At 49.3% G+C, this 20,984-nt stretch overlaps 1 protein-coding gene across 2 annotated transcripts in view; it reads right to left on the bottom strand.

The window, feature by feature from the left end:
• Positions 1–20,984, bottom strand: part of LMO1 (LIM domain only 1) — a 102,985-nt gene that overhangs the window by 71,707 nt on the left and 10,294 nt on the right. The window contains exon 1 of one of the 2 annotated variants that reach the window (XM_066582551.1): positions 11,826–12,264. The exons of the other annotated variant lie outside the window; for it this stretch is intronic. Within the exon in view, the coding sequence (XP_066438648.1) occupies positions 11,826–11,850 (25 nt within the window). The 5' untranslated portion in view covers positions 11,851–12,264. Of the gene's footprint in view, positions 1–11,825; positions 12,265–20,984 lie in introns of those variants that run through there. 2 annotated transcript variants of the gene reach the window in all.

Here is a 20,984-nt window from a genome sequence, read left to right as displayed (position 1 = left end):
TATCTGCTGTACAGTAGACTCTCTCCATACTACACAGACCTGTATTATCTGCTGTACAGTAGACTGTCTCTCCATACTACACAGACCTGTATTATCCGCTGTACAGTAGACTGTCTCTCCATACTACACAGACCCGTATTATGTGCTGTACAGTAGACTGTCTCTCCATACTACACAGACCTGTATTATCTGCTGTACAGTAGACTGTCTCTCCATACTACACAGACCTGTATTATCTGCTGTACAGTAGACTCTCTCCATACTACACAGACCTGTAGTATCCGCTGTACAGTAGACTGTCTCTCCATACTACACAGACCTGTATTATCTGCTGTACAGTAGACTGTCTCTCCATACTACACAGACCTGTATTATCTGCTGTACAGTAGACTGTCTCTCCATACTACACAGACCTGTATTATCTGCTGTACAGTAGACTGTCTCTCCATACTACACAGACCTGTATTATCTGCCGTACAGTAGACTGTCTCTCCATACTACACAGACCTGTATTATCTGCTGTACAGTAGACTGTCTCTCCATACTACACAGACCTGTATTATCTGCTGTACAGTAGACTGCCCTCCATACTACACAGACCTGTATTATCTGCTGTACAGTAGACTGCCTCTCCATACTACACAGACCTGTATTATCTGCTGTACAGTAGACTGCCCCTCCATACTACACAGACCTGTATTATCTGCTGTACAGTAGACTGTCTCTCCATACTACACAGACCTGTATTATCTGCTGTACAGTAGACTGTCTCTCCATACTACACAGACCCGTATTATCTGCTGTACAGTAGACTGTCTCTGCATACTACACAGACCTGTATTATCTGCTGTACAGTAGACTGTCTCTCCATACTACACAGACCTGTATTATCTGCTGTACAGTAGACTGTCTCTCCATACTACACAGACCTGTATTATCTGCTGTACAGTAGACTGTCTCTCCATACTACACAGACCTGTATTATCTGCTGTACAGTAGACTGTCTCTCCATACTACACAGACCTGTATTATCTGCTGTACAGTAGACTGTCTCTCTATACTACACAGACCTGTATTATCTGCTGTACAGTAGACTGTCTCTCCATACTACACAGACCTGTATTATCTGCTGTACAGTAGACTGTCTCTCCATACTACACAGACCCGTATTATCTGCTGTACAGTAGACTGCCCCTCCATACTACACAGACCTGTATTATCTGCTGTACAGTAGACTGTCTCTCCATACTACACAGACCTGTATTATCTGCTGTACAGTAGACTGCCTCTCCATACTACACAGACCTGTATTATCTGCTGTACAGTAGACTGCCTCTCCATACTACACAGACCTGTATTATCTGCTGTACAGTAGACTGCCCCTCCATACTACACAGACCTGTATTATCTGCTGTACAGTAGACTGTCTCTCCATACTACACAGACCTGTATTATCTGCTGTACAGTAGACTGCCCCTCCATACTACACAGACCTGTATTATCTGCTGTACAGTAGACTGTCTCTCCATACTACACAGACCTGTATTATCTGCTGTACAGTAGACTGCCTCTCCATACTACACAGACCTGTATTATCTGCTGTACAGTAGACTGCCTCTCCATACTACACAGACCTGTATTATCTGCTGTACAGTAGACTGCCCCTCCATACTACACAGACCTGTATTATCTGCTGTACAGTAGACTGCCCCTCCATACTGCACAGACCTGTATTATCTGCTGTACAGTAGACTGTCTCTCCATACTACACAGACCTGTATTATCTGCTGTACAGTAGACTGCCTCTCCATACTACACAGACCTGTATTATCTGCTGTACAGTAGACTGCCCCTCCATACTGCACAGACCTGTATTATCTGCTGTACAGTAGACTGTCTCTCCATACTACACAGACCTGTATTATCTGCTGTACAGTAGACTGTCTCTCCATACTACACAGACCTGTATTATCCGCTGTACAGTAGACTGCCCCTCCATACTACACAGACCTGTATTATCTGCTGTACAGTAGACTGCCCCTCCATACTACACAGATCTGTATTATCTGCTGTACAGTAGACTGTCTCTCCATACTACACAGACCTGTATTATCTGCTGTACAGTAGACTGCCCCTCCATACTACACAGATCTGTATTATCTGCTGTACAGTAGACTGTCTCTCCATACTACACAGACCTGTATTATCTGCTGTACAGTAGACTGTCTCTCCATACTACACAGACCTGTATTATCTGCTGTACAGTAGACTGCCCCTCCATACTGCACAGACCTGTATTATCTGCTGTACAGTAGACTGTCTCTCCATACTACACAGACCTGTATTATCTGCTGTACAGTAGACTGTCTCTCCATACTACACAGACCTGTATTATCTGCTGTACAGTAGACTGTCTCTCCATACTACACAGACCTGTATTATCTGCTGTACAGTAGACTGTCTCTCCATACTACACAGACCTGTATTATCTGCTGTACAGTAGACTGTCTCTCCATACTATACAGACCTGTATTATCCGCTGTACAGTAGATACCCCTGGACATGATGATAATGCAGTTCTGTTATATACTATATGTAAAACACTACAACCCCCAACATAACTATAACACGCTTCTATTATATGCTATACATCACTGCAGACAGACTGACTACTCCCATCGGTGGGGTGATCATGGACAGCTCGGAATGTGTCCTGTGATGTGATGAATATTGCCGCCCCTCCCCCGCAGTTGTATGTCAGATATCAAATACTGAAGGTTCATCTTACTGTCGGGACGATTGCTCAATCAGTGCGATATGCAACAATGTTTCCATCAGGAGACGCAAGGCTCTGGATTCTCTGCGGTTGTGATCTGCGCTCTGCTATGAATTACAAAACGCGATGTACTCCCCAGTAACCGTGACTCCCCACCGTCTTCTGTCAGCACCTAGGAAAGCTGGGTGATTCTTACTGCTCCTATGGCGACCAGCACCCAACTTTCCTGAAGTCGTGAAACACAAAGCCACTTAAATACAGAGAGCAGGAGGGCAGGACTGCAGCGGGCAGACTCGCCATTCAGAAACCTGCGAAAGTCAGGTGAACATAACCTGCTGGCCGTACTGGATGTTACTGAGCTGCAATAGAAACAAACGAAAAATCCGGGAACAGGTGAGCGAGAACATCAGAGAGGCAGCCGCAAACGCCATGTCCTGCGGACTACAAGGAGAGCGGCTGGGACGCTACAAAATGACATTGTGCGCATCAACTCCACATACGAGCGACGTCCATTATGGTTCAAACTGTGAAAACTCAAGATTGCAAAGTCGGGTGACATCACAAGACACGGAGGGGGAAGGTCCTAAACGGGTGACATCACAAGACACGGAGGGGGAAGGTCCTAAACGGGTGACATCACAAGACACGGAGGGGGAAGGTCCTAAACGGGTGACATCACAAGACACGGAGGGGGAAGGTCCTAAACGGGTGACATCACAAGACACGGAGGGGGAAGGTCCTAAACGGGTGACATCACAAGACACGGAGGGGGAAGGTCCTAAACGGGTGACATCACAAGACACGGAGGGGGAAGGTCCTAAACGGGTGACATCACAAGACACGGAGGGGGAAGGTCCTAAACGGGTGACATCACAAGACACGGAGGGGGAAGGTCCTAAACGGGTGACATCACAAGACACGGAGGGGGAAGGTCCTAAACGGGTGACATCACAAGACACGTAGGGGGAAGGTCCTAAACGGGTGACATCACAAGACACGGAGGGGGAAGGTCCTAAACGGGTGACATCACAAGACAGGGAGGGGGAAGGTCCTAAACGGGTGACATCACAAGACACGGAGGGGGAAGGTCCTAAACGGGTGACATCACAAGACAGGGAGGGGGAAGGTCCTAAACGGGTGACATCACAAGACACGGAGGGGGAAGGTCCTAAACGGGTGACATCACAAGACACAGGGGGAGGTCTTAAAACGGGTGACATCACAAGACACGGAGGGGGAAGGTCCTAAACGGGTGACATCACAAGACACAGGGGGAGGTCCTAAAACGGGTGACATCACAAGACACGGAAGGGGCAATCGTAAAACGGATCCCAATCGCTCTCAAGGGGCTTATTAGTGCTGTTGGGGCAGAATTCTGGCACAAGTTGCATCTTCTTTTTTGTGAAACCAATTCAGACAGTTTTGCTATGGATTTACGCCAAAGTGAACAGATGCTCCGCCTCTAGAAAAAAGGCTGAAAGAAAGAAGGATTTTAGATTTAAAAAGGGCAACTGTTTAAAAAGTTGCCAAATTTGTTGCAGTCTGACTGCAGTCCGCAGCGCCTCCACATCGCTAGACATATATATATAAATGCGACAAAGTCGCCAGCATTGCCCACAGCCGCTCGGTCCCCCGCTCGGTCCCCCGCTCGTAGCTCTGGGAGCTGAACTAGACTGAAGCAGGTGAGCCGCTGAGTCCGGGGATGGAGGCGTTATACTTACCTGAATGTGAGATGAGAACAGGTGGAGTGTGCAGCGGCGCCGCAGGGAGCAGAACATTTACATCGCGGGTTCCACGGCCGCCTATTGTTACTTCATACACTTAGCTGATGGGGCTAGAAGTAGGGCTGGGACAGCGACACTAAAATGGCGATAGGAACGACGATCGCTGAACAAACCATCGATTATTGTAAAATATCGCTGGAAAACTATGGATATTCCGATATATCGACTTTTTTAAATGCTGTATAAAAATAATACCGGTCCGGGGATAATAAAGCAACAATCAGCGAAAACATGTGAATTTATTATTAACTTCTAACTATTAATAACAGGAAAATAGATTAAAGTTACAGATGAAACAGAATAAAGTGAGGTCTACGGGAAGAAGGGTTTATCATCAGCCCCGATAATCGTTATCTAATGAGCCAAGAAACATTAATTTGCTCGCATGCTCCAGAAGCCGCTGGACCCGCCGGATGTGAGCGTGATCGCTGTGATTGTGGGGCTGCCTGCCCTGCATTATTTCAAGTTGCTGCTGAGGGGCCAACGGTCTCCATGGCAACCTGTAAACAATGCCGGGCCTGGTACCACCTTAGATGGGTCTCCTATCCTTTCTATGGGCGCTGCGTTCCTGTTAGACGCTGAAGGCACGACATATATCCGTCTCCTTTTCTGGACGCGCCCTTCCTGCATTCAGCGCAGCCCTCCATCTTTCATTTAGACAGCATTGCCCCCAGCCATGGCGTTAGATGCCAGCGTTCAGAGCCTGAACAAACGCCATGAACAGACGCATGTGGCAGAGGGGCCGAAGACCCCACTATTCTGTGAGCCGTTCTGCCTGCAGCAAGCCTGATTGGTCACAAAGAGTCACCTGACACTTTCCAGAAGTTTCTAGAACTTGTTTATAAGTTCATTGGTGCCGCGAGAAAAACTGCATCCTGTACAACACGAAGGGAAGAAGATCCGGTCACCGGAGCACAAGACGGGCTGCGGCTTTACAGAAATCGGTATGATAGCGCCTTAAACTATCGGTTACCGACATATCGGACATCACGAGATCCATGAGAAGTATCACCAAAGCAGCAGCCATATAGCGGGATTTCCATATTGGTTTTCGATGTCCCAACCTTAGCTAAAAATAACTGACACAAAAATCCCTTTAACCCCTTCGTGAGCCGATTGTGGCCATTTTTGGTGGGGGCCTATAATGTGTCGTAAAACATTTACTAATGGTTTTTGAAGGCCATTGATTTTTTTTTTGACGGTGTTAAACCATGTAGCATAAAAAAAAAGATACATTTTTTTTCTGCACGATAAAAACCCTTTTTTGGGGGAAATATTTTTAAATAAGTCCTATTTTCTTAAAGAACTATGCAAAAAATGTTTGTTTTTTAACTAGTTTTTATGTGTTCCTTATTTTATGTCCCTGTACGGACTTGAGATGCTAGGATTCCTCTGATAATACACTGCGGTGCTTCTGTACTGCAATGCATTATCGCTTCTCATTATGATCACAGGCGATGGCAGACCTGGACGCCACTGACTGGTATCTAGTTGCTATGGCAACCCATCGGCCCTTTGCGATGACATGGCGGAGAGCCAATCATGTCACAGAGGGAGTGCCCCCCCCCCCCCCCCTGTGAACCTTGTGCATGCAACGATCAACAATGATTGCTGCATGTAAGGGATTGACTGCGGGGATTGTGGAAATACTGATCCCTACTGTTGGAGCGGGATGCTGGGCGGCAGTCGACTCCCGCTGCTGAAGGTGTGGGCTCAGCTCCTAAGCCTGTGCCGTCCATACGATGTAAGAGCACAGCCATTTGTGGGGACCCCGTCTCACTGGACAGAGCGGTGGGTACAGCAGGCAACAAACCCATCAGCAACGGGCAACGGGCAGCGGGCAGCGGTTAATGGGTTTATTGCATTTTAAACTGAAGGGGAAAAAAAGCTGAAAAAAATGGCATCAAGAGCCCCCCCCCCCCCCCCCCAGGAGACGTTTTGGCAGAAAGGTTTTTATTGTCCCTAAAATATTTTAGTCTTTAATAGAAATAATAATAAAATCATAAAAACAATAAAATGTAACAAACGGAACAAGAAAACAGAGAAATACAACAAAGAAACAGAAACAATCCCGACGGAGCGGCGAGCGGATACGTTTATGGATACACTGTCATACTGAGCCTCCCCGTCGGTCTCGGTGCTGCTGCGCTCTTTGGCCGCATTCTCAGGGGGCGCTCTCGGACGGTTTTTGATTTTTTTTCATTTCAATATTTTTCTGTAACTTTTACAAAAAACAGCCGACAGACCGCCATACATCGCTCGCCGACAGACCGCCATACATCGCTCGCCGTCAGACCGCCATACATCGCTCGCCGACAGACCGCCATACATCGCTCGCCGTCAGACCGCCATACATCGCTCGCCGTCAGACCGCCATACATCGCTCGCCGTCAGACCGCCATACATCGCTCGCCGTCAGACCGCCATACATCGCTCGCCGTCAGACCGCCATACATCGCTCGCCGTCAGACCGCCATCCATCACTCGCCGTCAGACCGCCATACATCGCTCGCCGTCAGACCGCCATCGCTCGCCGTCAGACCGCCATACATCGCTCGCCGTCAGACCGCCATCGCTCGCCGTCAGACCGCCATACATCGCTCGCCGTCAGACCGCCATACATCGCTCGCCGTCAGACCGCCATCGCTCGCCGTCAGACCGCCATACATCGCTCGCCGTCAGACCGCCATACATCGCTCGCCGTCAGACCGCCATACATCGCTCGCCGTCAGACCGCCATACATCGCTCGCCGACAGACCGCCATACATCACTCGCCGTCAGACCGCCATACATCGCTCGCCGTCAGACCGCCATACATCGCTCGTCGACAGACCGCCATACATCGCTCGCAGTCAGACCGCCATCGCTCGCCGACAGACCACCATACATCACTCGCCGTCAGACCGCCATCGCTCGCCGACAGACCGCCACCGCTCGCCGTCAGACCGCCATACATCGCTCGCCGACAGACCGCCATACATCGCTCGCCGACAGACCGCCACCGCTCCTGCACATGAATATAAGATCTCATTCACACCAGCGGGTCTCATTTCAGTCCGTGTAAAGTGGATCACCTGTAATCGGCGTCCGTCCGTCATGTGTCGCTACGTGTTGCGTGTCGGATGGGTTTTTTACTTCCATGCGGCATCTGATTTTTTCACACACAAGTAAAATCTGGGAGGACTATTGTTTCTCGCATTGATCCGAGGATCATCCGTCTAGGTTTAAAAAACCCAAAACCTCGTGTCTGAATGGCGCAATTGACTCTTGTGCGGTCCGTGTGCAGTCGGTTGTGCACACAGACAAACGGCCACACGGCTCCTCGCTGTAGCACCGCACAGACTTCTGGGGGCGCCACTGGATCCAACAGAAGGAGGACAGCAGCACCTCCACCAGACGCCGTGTCATCGATGTGTGAGGAAGCACAGCTGCCCGCGGAGAAGATCTGTGTAACATGGCGCCATGTGGAGCGCCGTACAGCAGGGTCTACAGTGCCGGAGTGCGGAGGGGGCACAGCTGGTGACGGGCGGGCGGCTGCGACTTCTTGTATATTAGTATAAATGATCTGAAGTGAGATCCATTGATATCGACATGACGACACCAGTGTAGGCAGCGGGGTCATCCTACAGGGGGCGCTGGTGTCATGTGACATCTATGTACACAGCGGGGTCATCCTACAGGGGGCGCTGGTGTCATGTGACATCTATGTACACAGCGGGGTCATCCTACAGGGGGCGCTGGTGTCATGTGACGACATCTATGTACGCAGCGGGGTCATCCTACAGGGGGCGCTGCTGTCATGTGACGACATCTATGTACGCAGCGGGGTCATCATACAGGGGGCGCTGCTGTCATGTGACGACATCTATGTACCCAGTGGGGGTCATCATACAAGAGGTGCCCGTGTCATGTGACGCCCTGTATGTATGCAGCGGGGGTCATCATACAAGAGGTGCCCGTGTCATGTGACGCCCTGTATGTATGCAGCGGGGGTCATCATACAAGAGGTGCCCGTGTCATGTGACGCCCTGTATGTATGCAGCGGGGGTCATCATACAAGAGGTGCCCGTGTCATGTGACGCCCTGTATGTATGCAGCGGGGGGTCATCATACAAGAGGTGCCCGTGTCATGTGACGCCCTGTATGTATGCAGCGGGGGTCATCATACAAGAGGTGGCCGTGTCATGTGACGCCCTGTATGTATGCAGCGGGGGTCATCATACAAGAGGTGGCCGTGTCATGTGACGCCCTGTATGTATGCAGCGGGGGTCATCATACAAGAGGTGCCCGTGTCATGTGACGCCCTGTATGTATGCAGCGGGGGTCATCATACAAGAGGTGCCCGTGTCATGTGACGCCCTGTATATATGCAGCGGGGGTCATCATACAAGAGGTGCCCGTGTCATGTGACGCCCTTTATGTATGCAGCGGGGGTCATCATACAAGAGGTGCCCGTGTCATGTGACGCCCTGTATGTATGCAGCGGGGGGTCATCATACAAGAGGTGCCCGTGTCATGTGACGCCCTGTATGTATGCAGCGGGGGTCATCATACAAGAGGTGCCCGTGTCATGTGACACCCTGTATGTATGCAGCGGGGGTCATCATACAAGAGGTGCCCGTGTCATGTGACGCCCTGTATGTATGCAGCGGGGGTCATCATACAAGAGGTGCCCGTGTCATGTGACGCCCTGTATGTATGCAGCGGGGGTCATCATACAAGAGGTGCCCGTGTCATGTGACGCCCTGTATGTATGCAGCGGGGGTCATCATACAAGAGGTGCCCGTGTCATGTGACGCCCTGTATATATGCAGCGGGGGTCATCATACAAGAGGTGCCCGTGTCATGTGACGCCCTTTATGTATGCAGCGGGGGTCATCATACAAGAGGTGGCCGTGTCATGTGACGCCCTGTATGTATGCAGCGGGGGTCATCATACAAGAGGTGCCCGTGTCATGTGACGCCCTGTATATATGCAGCGGGGGTCATCATACAAGAGGTGCCCGTGTCATGTGATGCCCTGTATGTATGCAGCGGGGGTCATCATACAAGAGGTGCCCGTGTCATGTGACGCCCTTTATGTATGCAGCGGGGGTCATCATACAAGAGGTGCCCGTGTCATGTGACGCCCTTTATGTATGCAGCGGGGGTCATCATACAAGAGGTGCCTGTGTCATGTGACGCCCTTTATGTATGCAGCGGGGGTCATCATACAAGAGGTGCCTGTGTCCTGTGACGCCCTTTATGTATGCAGCGGGGGTCATCATACAAGAGGTGCCCGTGTCATGTGACGCCCCACCATTCCACACACCTGGCAGGTATGATACCCAGTGTTATCAGTGGGCGTTGGGTCCTCGCAGCCTGCGGATGTTTCTACATAATAGATGACAAATCAGTTGTTCCAATTAATCTGATGAAAATGTTACTTTTGCCTGAAATCTCTCCACTTGTATCAGATTTTTGTCCGCAGCGTTTAACCCCATCAGTGCCAGCAGAGGTGACAGCGAGAGCGGCGTATTGTCATCTTAATGGAGATGGATCGTCATTGACACAGAAGCAATTAATGGATCAGAGATTGATGACTGAGTATGCTTAAAGGGACAGAACACCTGCAGCTCAAGATGATGGGCAGGTGAATACAGTCTATTGTTCCCCGTTATCAGCCATGTAGGATGGGAAGAAGCTGATTGTTCTTGCCTGTCCTGCAATCTATCACTTTCTGTTATCTGTCATTGCAGTCTGGGCAGGTGAGCACAATCTACTATTCCCTGTTATCAGCCCCCCAACACTGCTTTATGTCACATATCTCCAGTGATCAGGGGTGCAGAGGTTGCAGTCAAACTCAGGCCCTAGTGCTCGAGGGGCCAATGGTCACCCCAACAAATAAGAAAACAGAAGTATCACAAATGGCACACGGTGGGTGGGGGTCCCAGAGATATGTGATGTAAACTAGTGATGGGGGCTGGGGGTCTCTACACTTCCTGTCACTTGACCCATTGAAGACTATTATAAATCGGTCTCTCCTAGAGTAATAGCCTATACTCACTTCTCTAACAGTCACCTCTTCCAGCCTGACATGGCTGATAACAGGGAACAATAGACTGCATTCCCCTGTTCTGCTGGATACATGTAGCACACAGGGTTCTATAAACCCTTTCCCGCGCAGATGCTTGCAGCGTTATCATTTCCTTCCACACTTTTTTGTAGTTTTTTGGGTGACTTTATTTCCATTCACACATCTCTAACGTACTTTATGTAATATAGCGAAGCCGACTAAGAAAAAACGAAAAAGCCCCCCTGCCAGCTGCTGCGATTGCGAGAAATAAGGAAAAAAAAAAAAAGACGCCGCGGACCCAAAAAACACGCGAAAGGAAAAAACAAAACCGCGGTGCTCTGGCGCAGTTCAGGTTTCCCCTTTCCTAAAAACGCTCCAAGTAACAATAACCCCGCAGTGATGTAGACGGCGCTGTACACATATAGGACTGATAATGACTGTCCCTCTGTGACCGCCAGGCTCCGACTAATCCGTGCCCCGTGGATGGCCGCGCACTGCAGACTCTTATTAGCATTAATCGCCATTATACAGGAGAAGCGCATTTACAGCCGATTTTCCCGCAGGGTGATCGCTGCGATTTCAGCGGAGTCTTTACGGTGTGTGGCCCTTTAAGCAGTGGTGTGCAGTAGTGACATATGTTGTAACCATCATCCCCTAGAACTCTCTAATCGCCGCTCCGCCGCTCTTCTCCATCTCAATCAGACGACCGTTTAGTAAATTCGCCGGCTGCATAATACAGTCCATTAACCGGAGGGAAAAAAACTTCGAGAAAGCACTTTAACTTCCCTGGAAACAAATCCCAACCTCAGTCACTTAGAGGAGGAGGAGGATGAGGGTGATGATCACCTAGGCTATCTCTATCCAACTTCCCAGCAGACATATGGTGGAGGAGGGGTGCAGCCTCATTACCCCCCCCCCCCCCCCTCCTAAATTTAAAATGGAAATGTCCTTAAAGTAAATCCGCTGATCCCCTCCGGAAAGCAGTTTAACGGGAGCTGTCGGCTTTTAGGGACTAATGTCAGCTTTATAGGCATGGCGCGACTATGGAGATAATCGGGGAAGGGGGAGATGAGCGGCGCCCCCACAATTACAGCCATTGTTATGGCAAAGGCAAAAACACACAAAAAGGCATAAATATTCATCCGGCCATTAGCATATATATTGGAGCCGATCTAGAATGCATCGCGGAGGGTCGCTCTGCCCACCTACCGTCCTCCTTGTCTAGCACCATCATCTCAGGACCAGAGAGGAGTCCGTCCCGGGGGCGAGCGCAGATCTCCGGCACAACTCAACCAGTCCCGGGCAAACAGCAGCGATGACCCGCAGGCAGCCGAGCAGAGCGCCCACCGCCGCCGACCGCCTCCCGACCACCAACTTGTGCGGCTTCCGACCTGCAGCTGCGGCTACAATCCCATCCCGCAGGAAGGCGCTGGACGAGGCAGCAGCGATCGCCCGACTGGCGGAGATCAGGGCGCTGCTGACGACCCGCTGCCCACAGTCATCGGTCTCAATGCAACTGCAGCTCGCAGGCGGCTTCTTCGGAAGTGTCTCCCCGGGAAATGCTGGATCCTTCCTGGAATCACCCGGCGGCTGAAGGCACGATCAACCGCGGCAGCAAAGGGGCACAGGGGGAAGAGGAGAGGCTGGAGCCGGGGTGCTGAGCCGGAGCCGGGGGTGCTGAGCCGGGGTGCTGAGCCGGAGCCGGGGGTGCTGAGCCGGGGTGCTGAGCCGGGGTGCTGAGCCGGGGTGCTGAGCCGGAGCCGGGGGTGCTGAGCCGGGGTGCTGAGCCGGGGTGCTGAGCCGGAGCCGGGGGTGCTGAGCCGGAGCCGGGGTGCCGCCGCCGCTGCCGCCTCGGTTTAGCAGCTTTGTACTCCTGCTACTGAATAAATTCCAGGCTTTTCCCATAGAGCCTTTATCCTGCTGACACGGTTTAATGGGGACTGAAGCGCCACCTGCAGGCTGCCAAGAGCTACTGCAGCACGGTCCCAGCTCCGGTGACGGGGGCTCGTCCAGGAGGCGGGGGGCTTCCAGCTCTTCTGTCTCTACTTGTTGCTTTAATGATGGAATTGTTACATTTTACCATCAATGTATCAAAAACAGAAGCTGGACGGAAAAGGAGACGAAGTGAGACAAACTGCGACCCCAGAGCCCCCCGGGATCGGCCACAGAGTAAGCAAAGACAAGAACAGAGACCCCCAGAGCTGGAGGCAAATACACCCCGAAGGACCTGCAGGGACCCCGTCTTAGGTTTGTTACAGTGTATCAGTCCGGATACAAGGTGAAGCCATCAACAACTCGAGTCTCCGCCGTCCTGACTGCTACAATGTAACAACCGTCCGGCTGTCCGAGGATAGTTTCTGTCCCTATCGTTTCACTCACTGCATACGGACAGAATACGGGGCCATTGAATTGTATCGGTGTATTCAGACCTGCCGACAATGCTGCACATAAACAGACGCAGCATGTCCGGCTCGGGTCCAGATCCACAGAGCAAGTCTATGGATGCATAAGGAAACCTGCAGTGAATCACCTGCATCTCTATTCACTGCAGGTTTTTTCACACTGACATCCCTCGGGCCGTCTATGTTTTGGCGCACATGAAAAACGCAATGAACACAGATGCAAAATGGAAGTAAAAAACCCCAAACACATCAAATACGCACCAAAAATGCATAAGTACGCAAACATTGAAAACTGCATTTTCACGGACCAAAATGCCATCTTATGGAGTGAAGGACTCCTCGGGCCGGATCACAGGAACGTATTGGCACAGCGCCAGGCACAAACAATCTGCGCCCAGCAAGCAGCGAATAGAGCCCATTGATTTTAATGGCTTCATTCACATGAGCCTTTTTTGGCGTGTGCAAAAAACATCCGCGGCATGCGCTATAATCCTGCATAGAGCACATATTGGACTAGTCATATCAATCAACGGGGATCTGGTTACGTGGCTTTCTGTATGTGTATGATGTACGCGCGCAAAAGGTACAGTAAAGCACACATGGCCGCACGCAAAAATGCAACACCCATTATGGTTATACACAGTGCAATGCCCACGTAAACGCGCCTGCGCCTTTGTGACACCGGCCTCAGCATATTCACATAGCGTGGAAAATCTGTGCCAAGAACAAAATGAACTCATGGTATTGCAATGAATGAATTCCGTGGTGAAAATCTGCGCCATTTATGCCATAAGTAGAGCATGCTGCAGATTTCCATATCCACAACATGATTCTCCTCTGCGGCGGACTGTTTGCCCTGTCAGGGCTTCTTCACACAACTGTGTTTGCAAAGGTATTTGCACACGCAAAATCTGCATGCGCAAAACACAGAGTAGAACCCATCGATTTCAGTGGCTTCATTCTCAAAAGTGCATTTTGCACGTGGAAAGAGGTCGGACCTGCGCTATTTTCCTGTGTTTGGTGCAGCGAAGGCTCTATAGAAATCTACGAGAAATGTGCAAATACGTAAGGAGAAGCGTGAAACACTGCACAAAATGCAGGAAAAGAACCCATCTGGGCCTCATTGGGCTAATTAGACTTTTAATCCACAGAAACGGTGTGTCGCTCATGCGAAGTGGCCCTGCATGCACAAAGTACAGTAATATGCGCAGTCACGAACGCAAACGTACCTCATCCTTCCTTGTTCACCTGCAAATACATTGCACTCCGGTGAGCGTTTTTGCGCATACGCTCGTGTGAAGGAGCCCTGAGCCTCGCCGTTCACTCACACTGCATCGTACTTCGCTACAGAATTTCAGTGTGAAGTCTGCAGCGAATTCCTGAAGTGAGAGCGTACCGCGAGGGCTTATTCACACGGGCGATTTTAACATCCGAGTTTGAAGCCGACAGAGCTCAGGCTCATTAAGGTCCATCTGTGGATTTGCGCACGCCATTTTTTTTTACATACTAATGATCGCATTCTCAGACCAGAACTGGCCATACAAGTCAATGGATGCATTATAAAATAGAACGTACTCGCCGCCGCGCGCTCCGTGTTTTTCTAATGCACCGCTGGACTTTAACAAGAGCTCTAAATGTCAGCAATGGGGCTTCTGCTCTTATGGAGGACGTGAAGAATAGAGGCCGCCCTGATAGCAGATTAGAAACAAAAACTTTCACAAACCGATGCAAGACGCACGCGCTGCGATAGCGGTCAGTTCTTCACGGACTCACGTTGCGCTCGCCCGTGTGAATACGGCCCCCAGGCTCCTTCATGGAGAGTTGTATATGACAGATCCTTGTCAGACTTTACGGATGTGGATCTACCGCAATAATCCGCGGCTCAGCCTCCAATTCTGCCGCAGTTTTGCATGCGGAGCCGCACACATATTTAACACCACTCCGATTCTTCACTGACGTCGCTGCAGGAGCCGTGAGGCAAACTCCCGTGGACTTCAGTGTAAAATTGGTGCAGAATCAGCAAAACTCCTCTTGAACAGAAATATTCAAAAGCAGCATATCCACTGCGGACAATCCGATCCACAGCGGATGGTGCGGGGTTTGCTGTGGATTCTGGGATTTGCCAGAGACCCCTTCTTTCTCACAGTTGAGGGTTTCTTACAGTGTATCAGTCCAGACAATCCAATGGTTGTGGATCCTGGCCCGTGCTTTACAAACAGTTAACGTATTGGAGATTTAACCCTTTCCAATCCACTGTCTGACATTATGATTTAAGGTTGTACAGCTCTGATGTTGGAAGACGTCCGTCGGGGTTCTCTTACTGTATATTGCCAGTCGCTCTGCTGTCAGAGCCTATCCAACGTGTCACCTCATGCAGTACTGGCTTTAGCCAGCAGATAGCGCCGTTGTACAACAGCAGAAAAAGAGTAAGCCCCCTAGGAAAACCAGGATAAAAATTGGATTGGAAAGGGTTAAAATCTAATTTATGTCTACGTGAAAAGCCTCCGTAGTGTATGTTGCGCCATAGAATACTATGGGCCGTTTGCCGTCCGTATGTCGTACATGCAGATGAAAAAAACGTTAGTGTGCTGGAGGGCTATATCAGTTCTGCTGCGAATTCTCTGCCGGCCCCCCAACTGGTGGGCGAGATTTGTTAGGCCTCCTGCACATGGGTGGATATTTGCTGCAAAATTCACGGTTGGCGTCCGCACTGCGAATCCGCAGCAAATACCGCCCATTGCTTCCTATGGAGATCTTACATGAGTGGAAATCCCTTGCGATTTACGCTCACAGTGGAAAAATGGCAGCATGCTCCATTTTCATGCGGGCTCTGCACGAACGGCTTCCATTGAAGTAGATAGAAACCATCCAATGAACATTGCGGACAGGTCACGGTTTTTGCGTTGTCGCCTAGCAACAGCGCAGAGAAAAAAAAATGTTGAAAAAAAAAAAAAATGCTACGCATGTGCGAAGGCGAACCACTGGGTCCATCCGTAGTACGAAAAATACAGCGGCAGAGCATGTACGTGCGGATGCTGCTGCTGCCAGAGGCGGATTCTTCTGCGGAATTCCACGTGGGTCTGCCGTGTGCAGGGGGCCTTACAATCCCATACATATGGCTTATACTGTAAGGCCGCTTGCACTTATGCTTTTTACACCGTGGCGGTATAATGCGCCCATTGATTTCAGTGGGGCCTCACTCACAGCGCTCGAAAAACATCACAACTTTTTCTTATGCTGCAAATTGTTGAGCGCCGTCTTCTCTATTTTGCCACGTTTTTGCGCTTTGTAACGTACCTCATCAGCCACCTCAATGATGGGGGGCGTTAAAAACCACTGCGGTAAAATCACTGCCTACCCGTCATGGATTGCGTGCGGCAGCCTTTACACCCCATGTGAACATACTGTAGGGGGGGATTACAGAGCAATTGTAGCAAACCCTCAGCTGTGAGTAATCTCCACTCCACATATTGTAGTTATGGAAGCTTCCAAGCAGATAAATGGAGAATGAAGGGGCAGAAACAATGTCAGGAAGTTGGAGAAGTTTTCATACCCCGCACTCAGTATGGGAGCCGCCGCGCCGTGGCTGTAATCGCTGGTCTTCTCTACCCCGATCACACGGAGCAGAGAGACGGTGCGGAGACAATCTAAAGGGAGACGCCGCGATTCCTCCCCGGTGAGGTCAATGCAGGAAGCCTCATCCACAGATACGAGTAATTCCCTTATTAGTTCTATCACTGCCAATGGTATCACCCCTCCCCCGCCCCGCTGATCTCCGCAAACGTTTCTTGGTTGCATCTCAATAATAATAATGCTGACCAAGTGAAAGGAAGACGTTTATTTGGCGCAAATTATGTCGAATCTGAAGGCCCTTTTACAGGGAAGATTATCGCTCAAAAAATTGTTCAAATGAGCAAAAATGAACGATAATCGATCAACGTAAACGCAGCTAACGATCAAACGGCCGATGGTAAGGGTTCGCTATCTCTGGAACTCCTCCTCTTTGATACATCTTTTCTTTTACTCCGTCCTCCATACAAAACCTGAAATATCTTTTAGAGATACAGAGAAAGCATGGCCGCCGCTTCTCGAAGGATTACATTGCTGCTCCATTATGGGGCCATCACAGTCAACTACGGCTAAAACTGCTCTCCAAACTCCTCCCCTCTTGCTGAGACTCCTCCCCTCTTGCTGAGACTCCTCCCCTCGTAGTTATAATGTTCTGTAATGGTCTATCCATCTCCCTGCAGAGTTTGTGCTGATAACCCAATAACTGCAGGGTTGCAGTATAAAGTATGGAGGAGAGAGTTTGCGTTTCCTACTGTGTTTTCCATAATAGGAGCTCCCCTTCCAATCGCCGCTGCGCTAACAATGATGGAGGGAGAGGTAATGTCAGCGTGCCATTATTGCTACAGTCTGATGTTTTCAGAGAGGTTCGTAGAAATATTCGCCATGTGTAAGCCCAACCCCCAACGCCAGCGCCGTCACGTGGAGACACACAGTCACTGTTTTCCATAAAGCAAATTCTAGGTGCTGCGTCCTATTAACGAATCTCCGGGGATGTTCCTGACAAGAGTAATGCATGAGGCGGCGTGCGCAGAACATCTGGTAACGGGGCGAGCGGGTAATTAGCGAAGAAGAAAAGAACTATATCTTATAATGGAGATATCTCGAGATCAAAACCTCCCTGGGAGCGGCCGCAATGGAGACCCCCACTTACCACCTGTGTACTGACCCACCCTCTAATAATGAGATGACTCTGCTGACCCCACCCTCTAATCAGGTGACATTGCTGGCCCCGCCTTCTAATAATGAGATGACTGCTGAGCTGACCCTACCCCCTAATATTGAGATGGCTTTGCTGACTCCACCTTCTAATAATGAGATGACTCTGCTGACCCCACCCCCTAATATTGAGATGGCTTTGCTGACTCCGCCTTCTAATAATGAGATGGCTCTGCTGACCCAGTCCTGAGGGCTCCTTCATACGGGCGCTGTTTTAGCCCTCATATTGCCAAGCTAAACCAGCACGGCTATATGAGGGCCATATCACGTGAATGAAAGCAGCCACAAGCATGGAACAGCTGCTATTAACGAGATTGCCGCTCCCCCTCACTTTGCCGGCCAGCTCCCATGGGAGTCTATGGGAGCTGCCGGCACTGCGCTGACAAAAGATAGGACATGCCCTATCTTTTGCGGTGAAAAATCTTGGCATCAAAAAACCGTGCCAATTGCCCTATCTTTGGACATGTGATTTTCTCGGTGCGTCAAAAAAATGCTCATCTGAAAGAACCCATAGGAAATCCTAGGTTTCTTAGATGCGATTTTTTTGATGCACCTAATCAGCGTCAAAACGACACCTGAGTGAAAGAAGCCTAATAATGAGATGACACTACTGACCATTGCCTCTAATAAGGAGAGAACTGCTTACTGCACCATTGGATGAGATGACTCTGCTGACCCCACCTTCTAATAAGGAAATGACTATGCTGACTCCCTCCTGTAATGATGAGATGACACTGCTGACTCTGTCTCAATCTAAACAACATAGCTGAAAAGTGAAGTGCATAAAACAGAAGAGGTCAGCTCATGCCCCATTCATTTGTGTGCCCACAGTTTCAGTCATTTTGCATTGTTAGACTCCATCCTTGAAGCCAAATAATAAAAGTACCTGAACTGCCAGGTTTACCACATGCTGGCACAGGACGGACCCCACAAACTAGCGCCCAGCATTGTGTACAGCATTTCCCTGGAAGAACCAGCACAGAATGCTACACTACTTTATCTAAGATGTTCTGCAGTGGCTACAATGAAAGTTGGAATATTTCTGGATTTCCATAGATAGTCACAAAAAGTTACAAAAATAGATTTCTTTAAAATATGCCTTTTTTGATTATTCCAAATTCCACTACAATTTCAAAAAAAAAAAGTTCAAAGAATAAATGAAAAAATGATGAAATAAGTGAATGTGGCAATAAATGGGAAAATGTAAGATAATAAGCCAAAAGCAATTAAAGAGTAGAGCGGAGTTTCTCATTTGGCCGGCAGATCTCCACATGATATAAATGTCCTTTCCCTCCTCCGTTCCGTGACGCTTACCCTCCGCTACAATGTACAGGAACATGTGATGTCATGACCTTGATGGTCTCGTCACATGTAGATGCCCCCAGTGCGAGTTCCAGGTGACGCTTATGTTAAGACGTCTCATACGTCAGACATAAGACCTCCTACTGCAAAGACCTTATTATATGGTAGTATTCTGGTCACTATCAGAACTTGTAACCTGCGATGAGGATCAGCGTCTTCTGTGTTCTGGACGCTGCATTGCTTTAATGGACACTTTTTGTCAAAGGCAGAAGAGTAGCTTCACATATGGCATATTCACTGTGGACTCACAAATGCACACCAAATCTGCCTCCAAATGGAGCGGTTTGGCTGAGTTTTTAATTGCAGATCTGCTGTGGGATTTAAAGGGGCTGTCAAGTTGGAAATTCTTATTGGCCTATCTGCAGAATAGGCAATCTGTAACAAATCAGTGGGCGGCTGCCGCCCAGTATCTCCGCCCATCAGCTATTCACCAAGCTGATTTCTGCAGGAAGTAGACAGCACTGTTCCCCCTGCAGTGGTCAGACTTGGTATTGCAGGCAAAGTTTCCATTAAAGCGAATGAGAACTCTGTGTGTAATACCAAGCCTGGCCACTGCAATGGGAACAGAGCTGTCTACTTCCTGCAGAAATCAGCTCTGTGCACAAGCACACCAGTCTGGTGAATGGTTGATTGTGGGAGTCCAGGGCAGCAGACCAACGCTGATCTACTATTGATGGCCTAACTTAAGGATAGGCTATCAATAGTTTACAACTGGACAACCCCTTTAACCTTTGTATTTCAAGGGCTGAACGCCAGAGCATACACAAACATGCTGCGGCTTCAGAATTTGCAGTGTTTTTCAAAAACACTGCGGATTCATTGTGAAAATGTTCTGCCCCATGTGAAGGGAAATTTTTAAAACTCCCTCCACGTGGCTTTTACTGTAAATGACGCACAATTTCTGCAGTGATTTTGGCTGCAGTGATTCTGCAGCATTTCCAGCCTGTGCGAAGGCCGACTAAAATGTGTCCTGCGCCTTTTAGAGTATGAAGGGGATTGGGGGAGAAAGAAAGGAAACAAGACTGAAGTTTTTATGATCTATCATTTCCCAGCACAGATTTGCGCATAAAAAACTGCAGGAAAATTCAAGGCTTCATGGACAAAAACGTTTGAAGAAAAAAGCAGGAAAGAGGAATCCCTACGGCCGAACAGTCCCATCCCTGGATGGCAGCGGACATCAGATGGAGCGCACTGACTATAATGGGGTCCGCACGCTTTCTGCCCAGCTTTTGGATGGAAGAAAAAGCGCTGCATGTAGGGCTTTTCCTTCCGGTATTTTCAGCAATGGAACCTCCAGCCGGAGACGCAGATGTGAACTCGGCTTTAGATCTCTGGATTTCCCCGGTTATCAGAGGAAAAGCTAAACGCTGGTGTGAAATAACAACAAACACATAATGTAATGATACAAAACAATAAACAGAAACAGTCAAACGAAAAAGTAACAACTTGTGGAAAACAAGAAAATCCCTTCTTTCTTCCACGGCTTTCTATACTCTGCTGGTCTTGGAATTCTGCCTGCGTGGCGGCCTCCAGCAGGGAAGGGGTTAACCCTGTGCAGCGGTTTCGCTCTATAAATGTAACTAATCGTGTTGTTGCTGCTCGTCTGTCTGACATAAAGCCGAGTGACAGGTTTACGATGCATCGTAATAAGTCAAATATTTTCACATAAAGATTACTCTACCCAAAAATAAAAGGATTCTGCCAAGTTCAGCTTTATACGGGAACGAAACAAACAAAAGCGCGGCGGCCGCTCGTCAGCGCGGCTCGTAAAAACGTACAAGAGACGGAAAAAAATAAAAGGAGAAAAACATTTTAAAGG

This window comes from Eleutherodactylus coqui, chromosome 11 (genome assembly GCF_035609145.1).
Source record: "Eleutherodactylus coqui strain aEleCoq1 chromosome 11, aEleCoq1.hap1, whole genome shotgun sequence".
NCBI classification, from domain to species: domain Eukaryota; kingdom Metazoa; phylum Chordata; class Amphibia; order Anura; family Eleutherodactylidae; genus Eleutherodactylus; species Eleutherodactylus coqui.
Note: the sequence above shows the minus strand (reverse complement) of the source record. Positions and strands in the feature narration are given on the sequence as shown.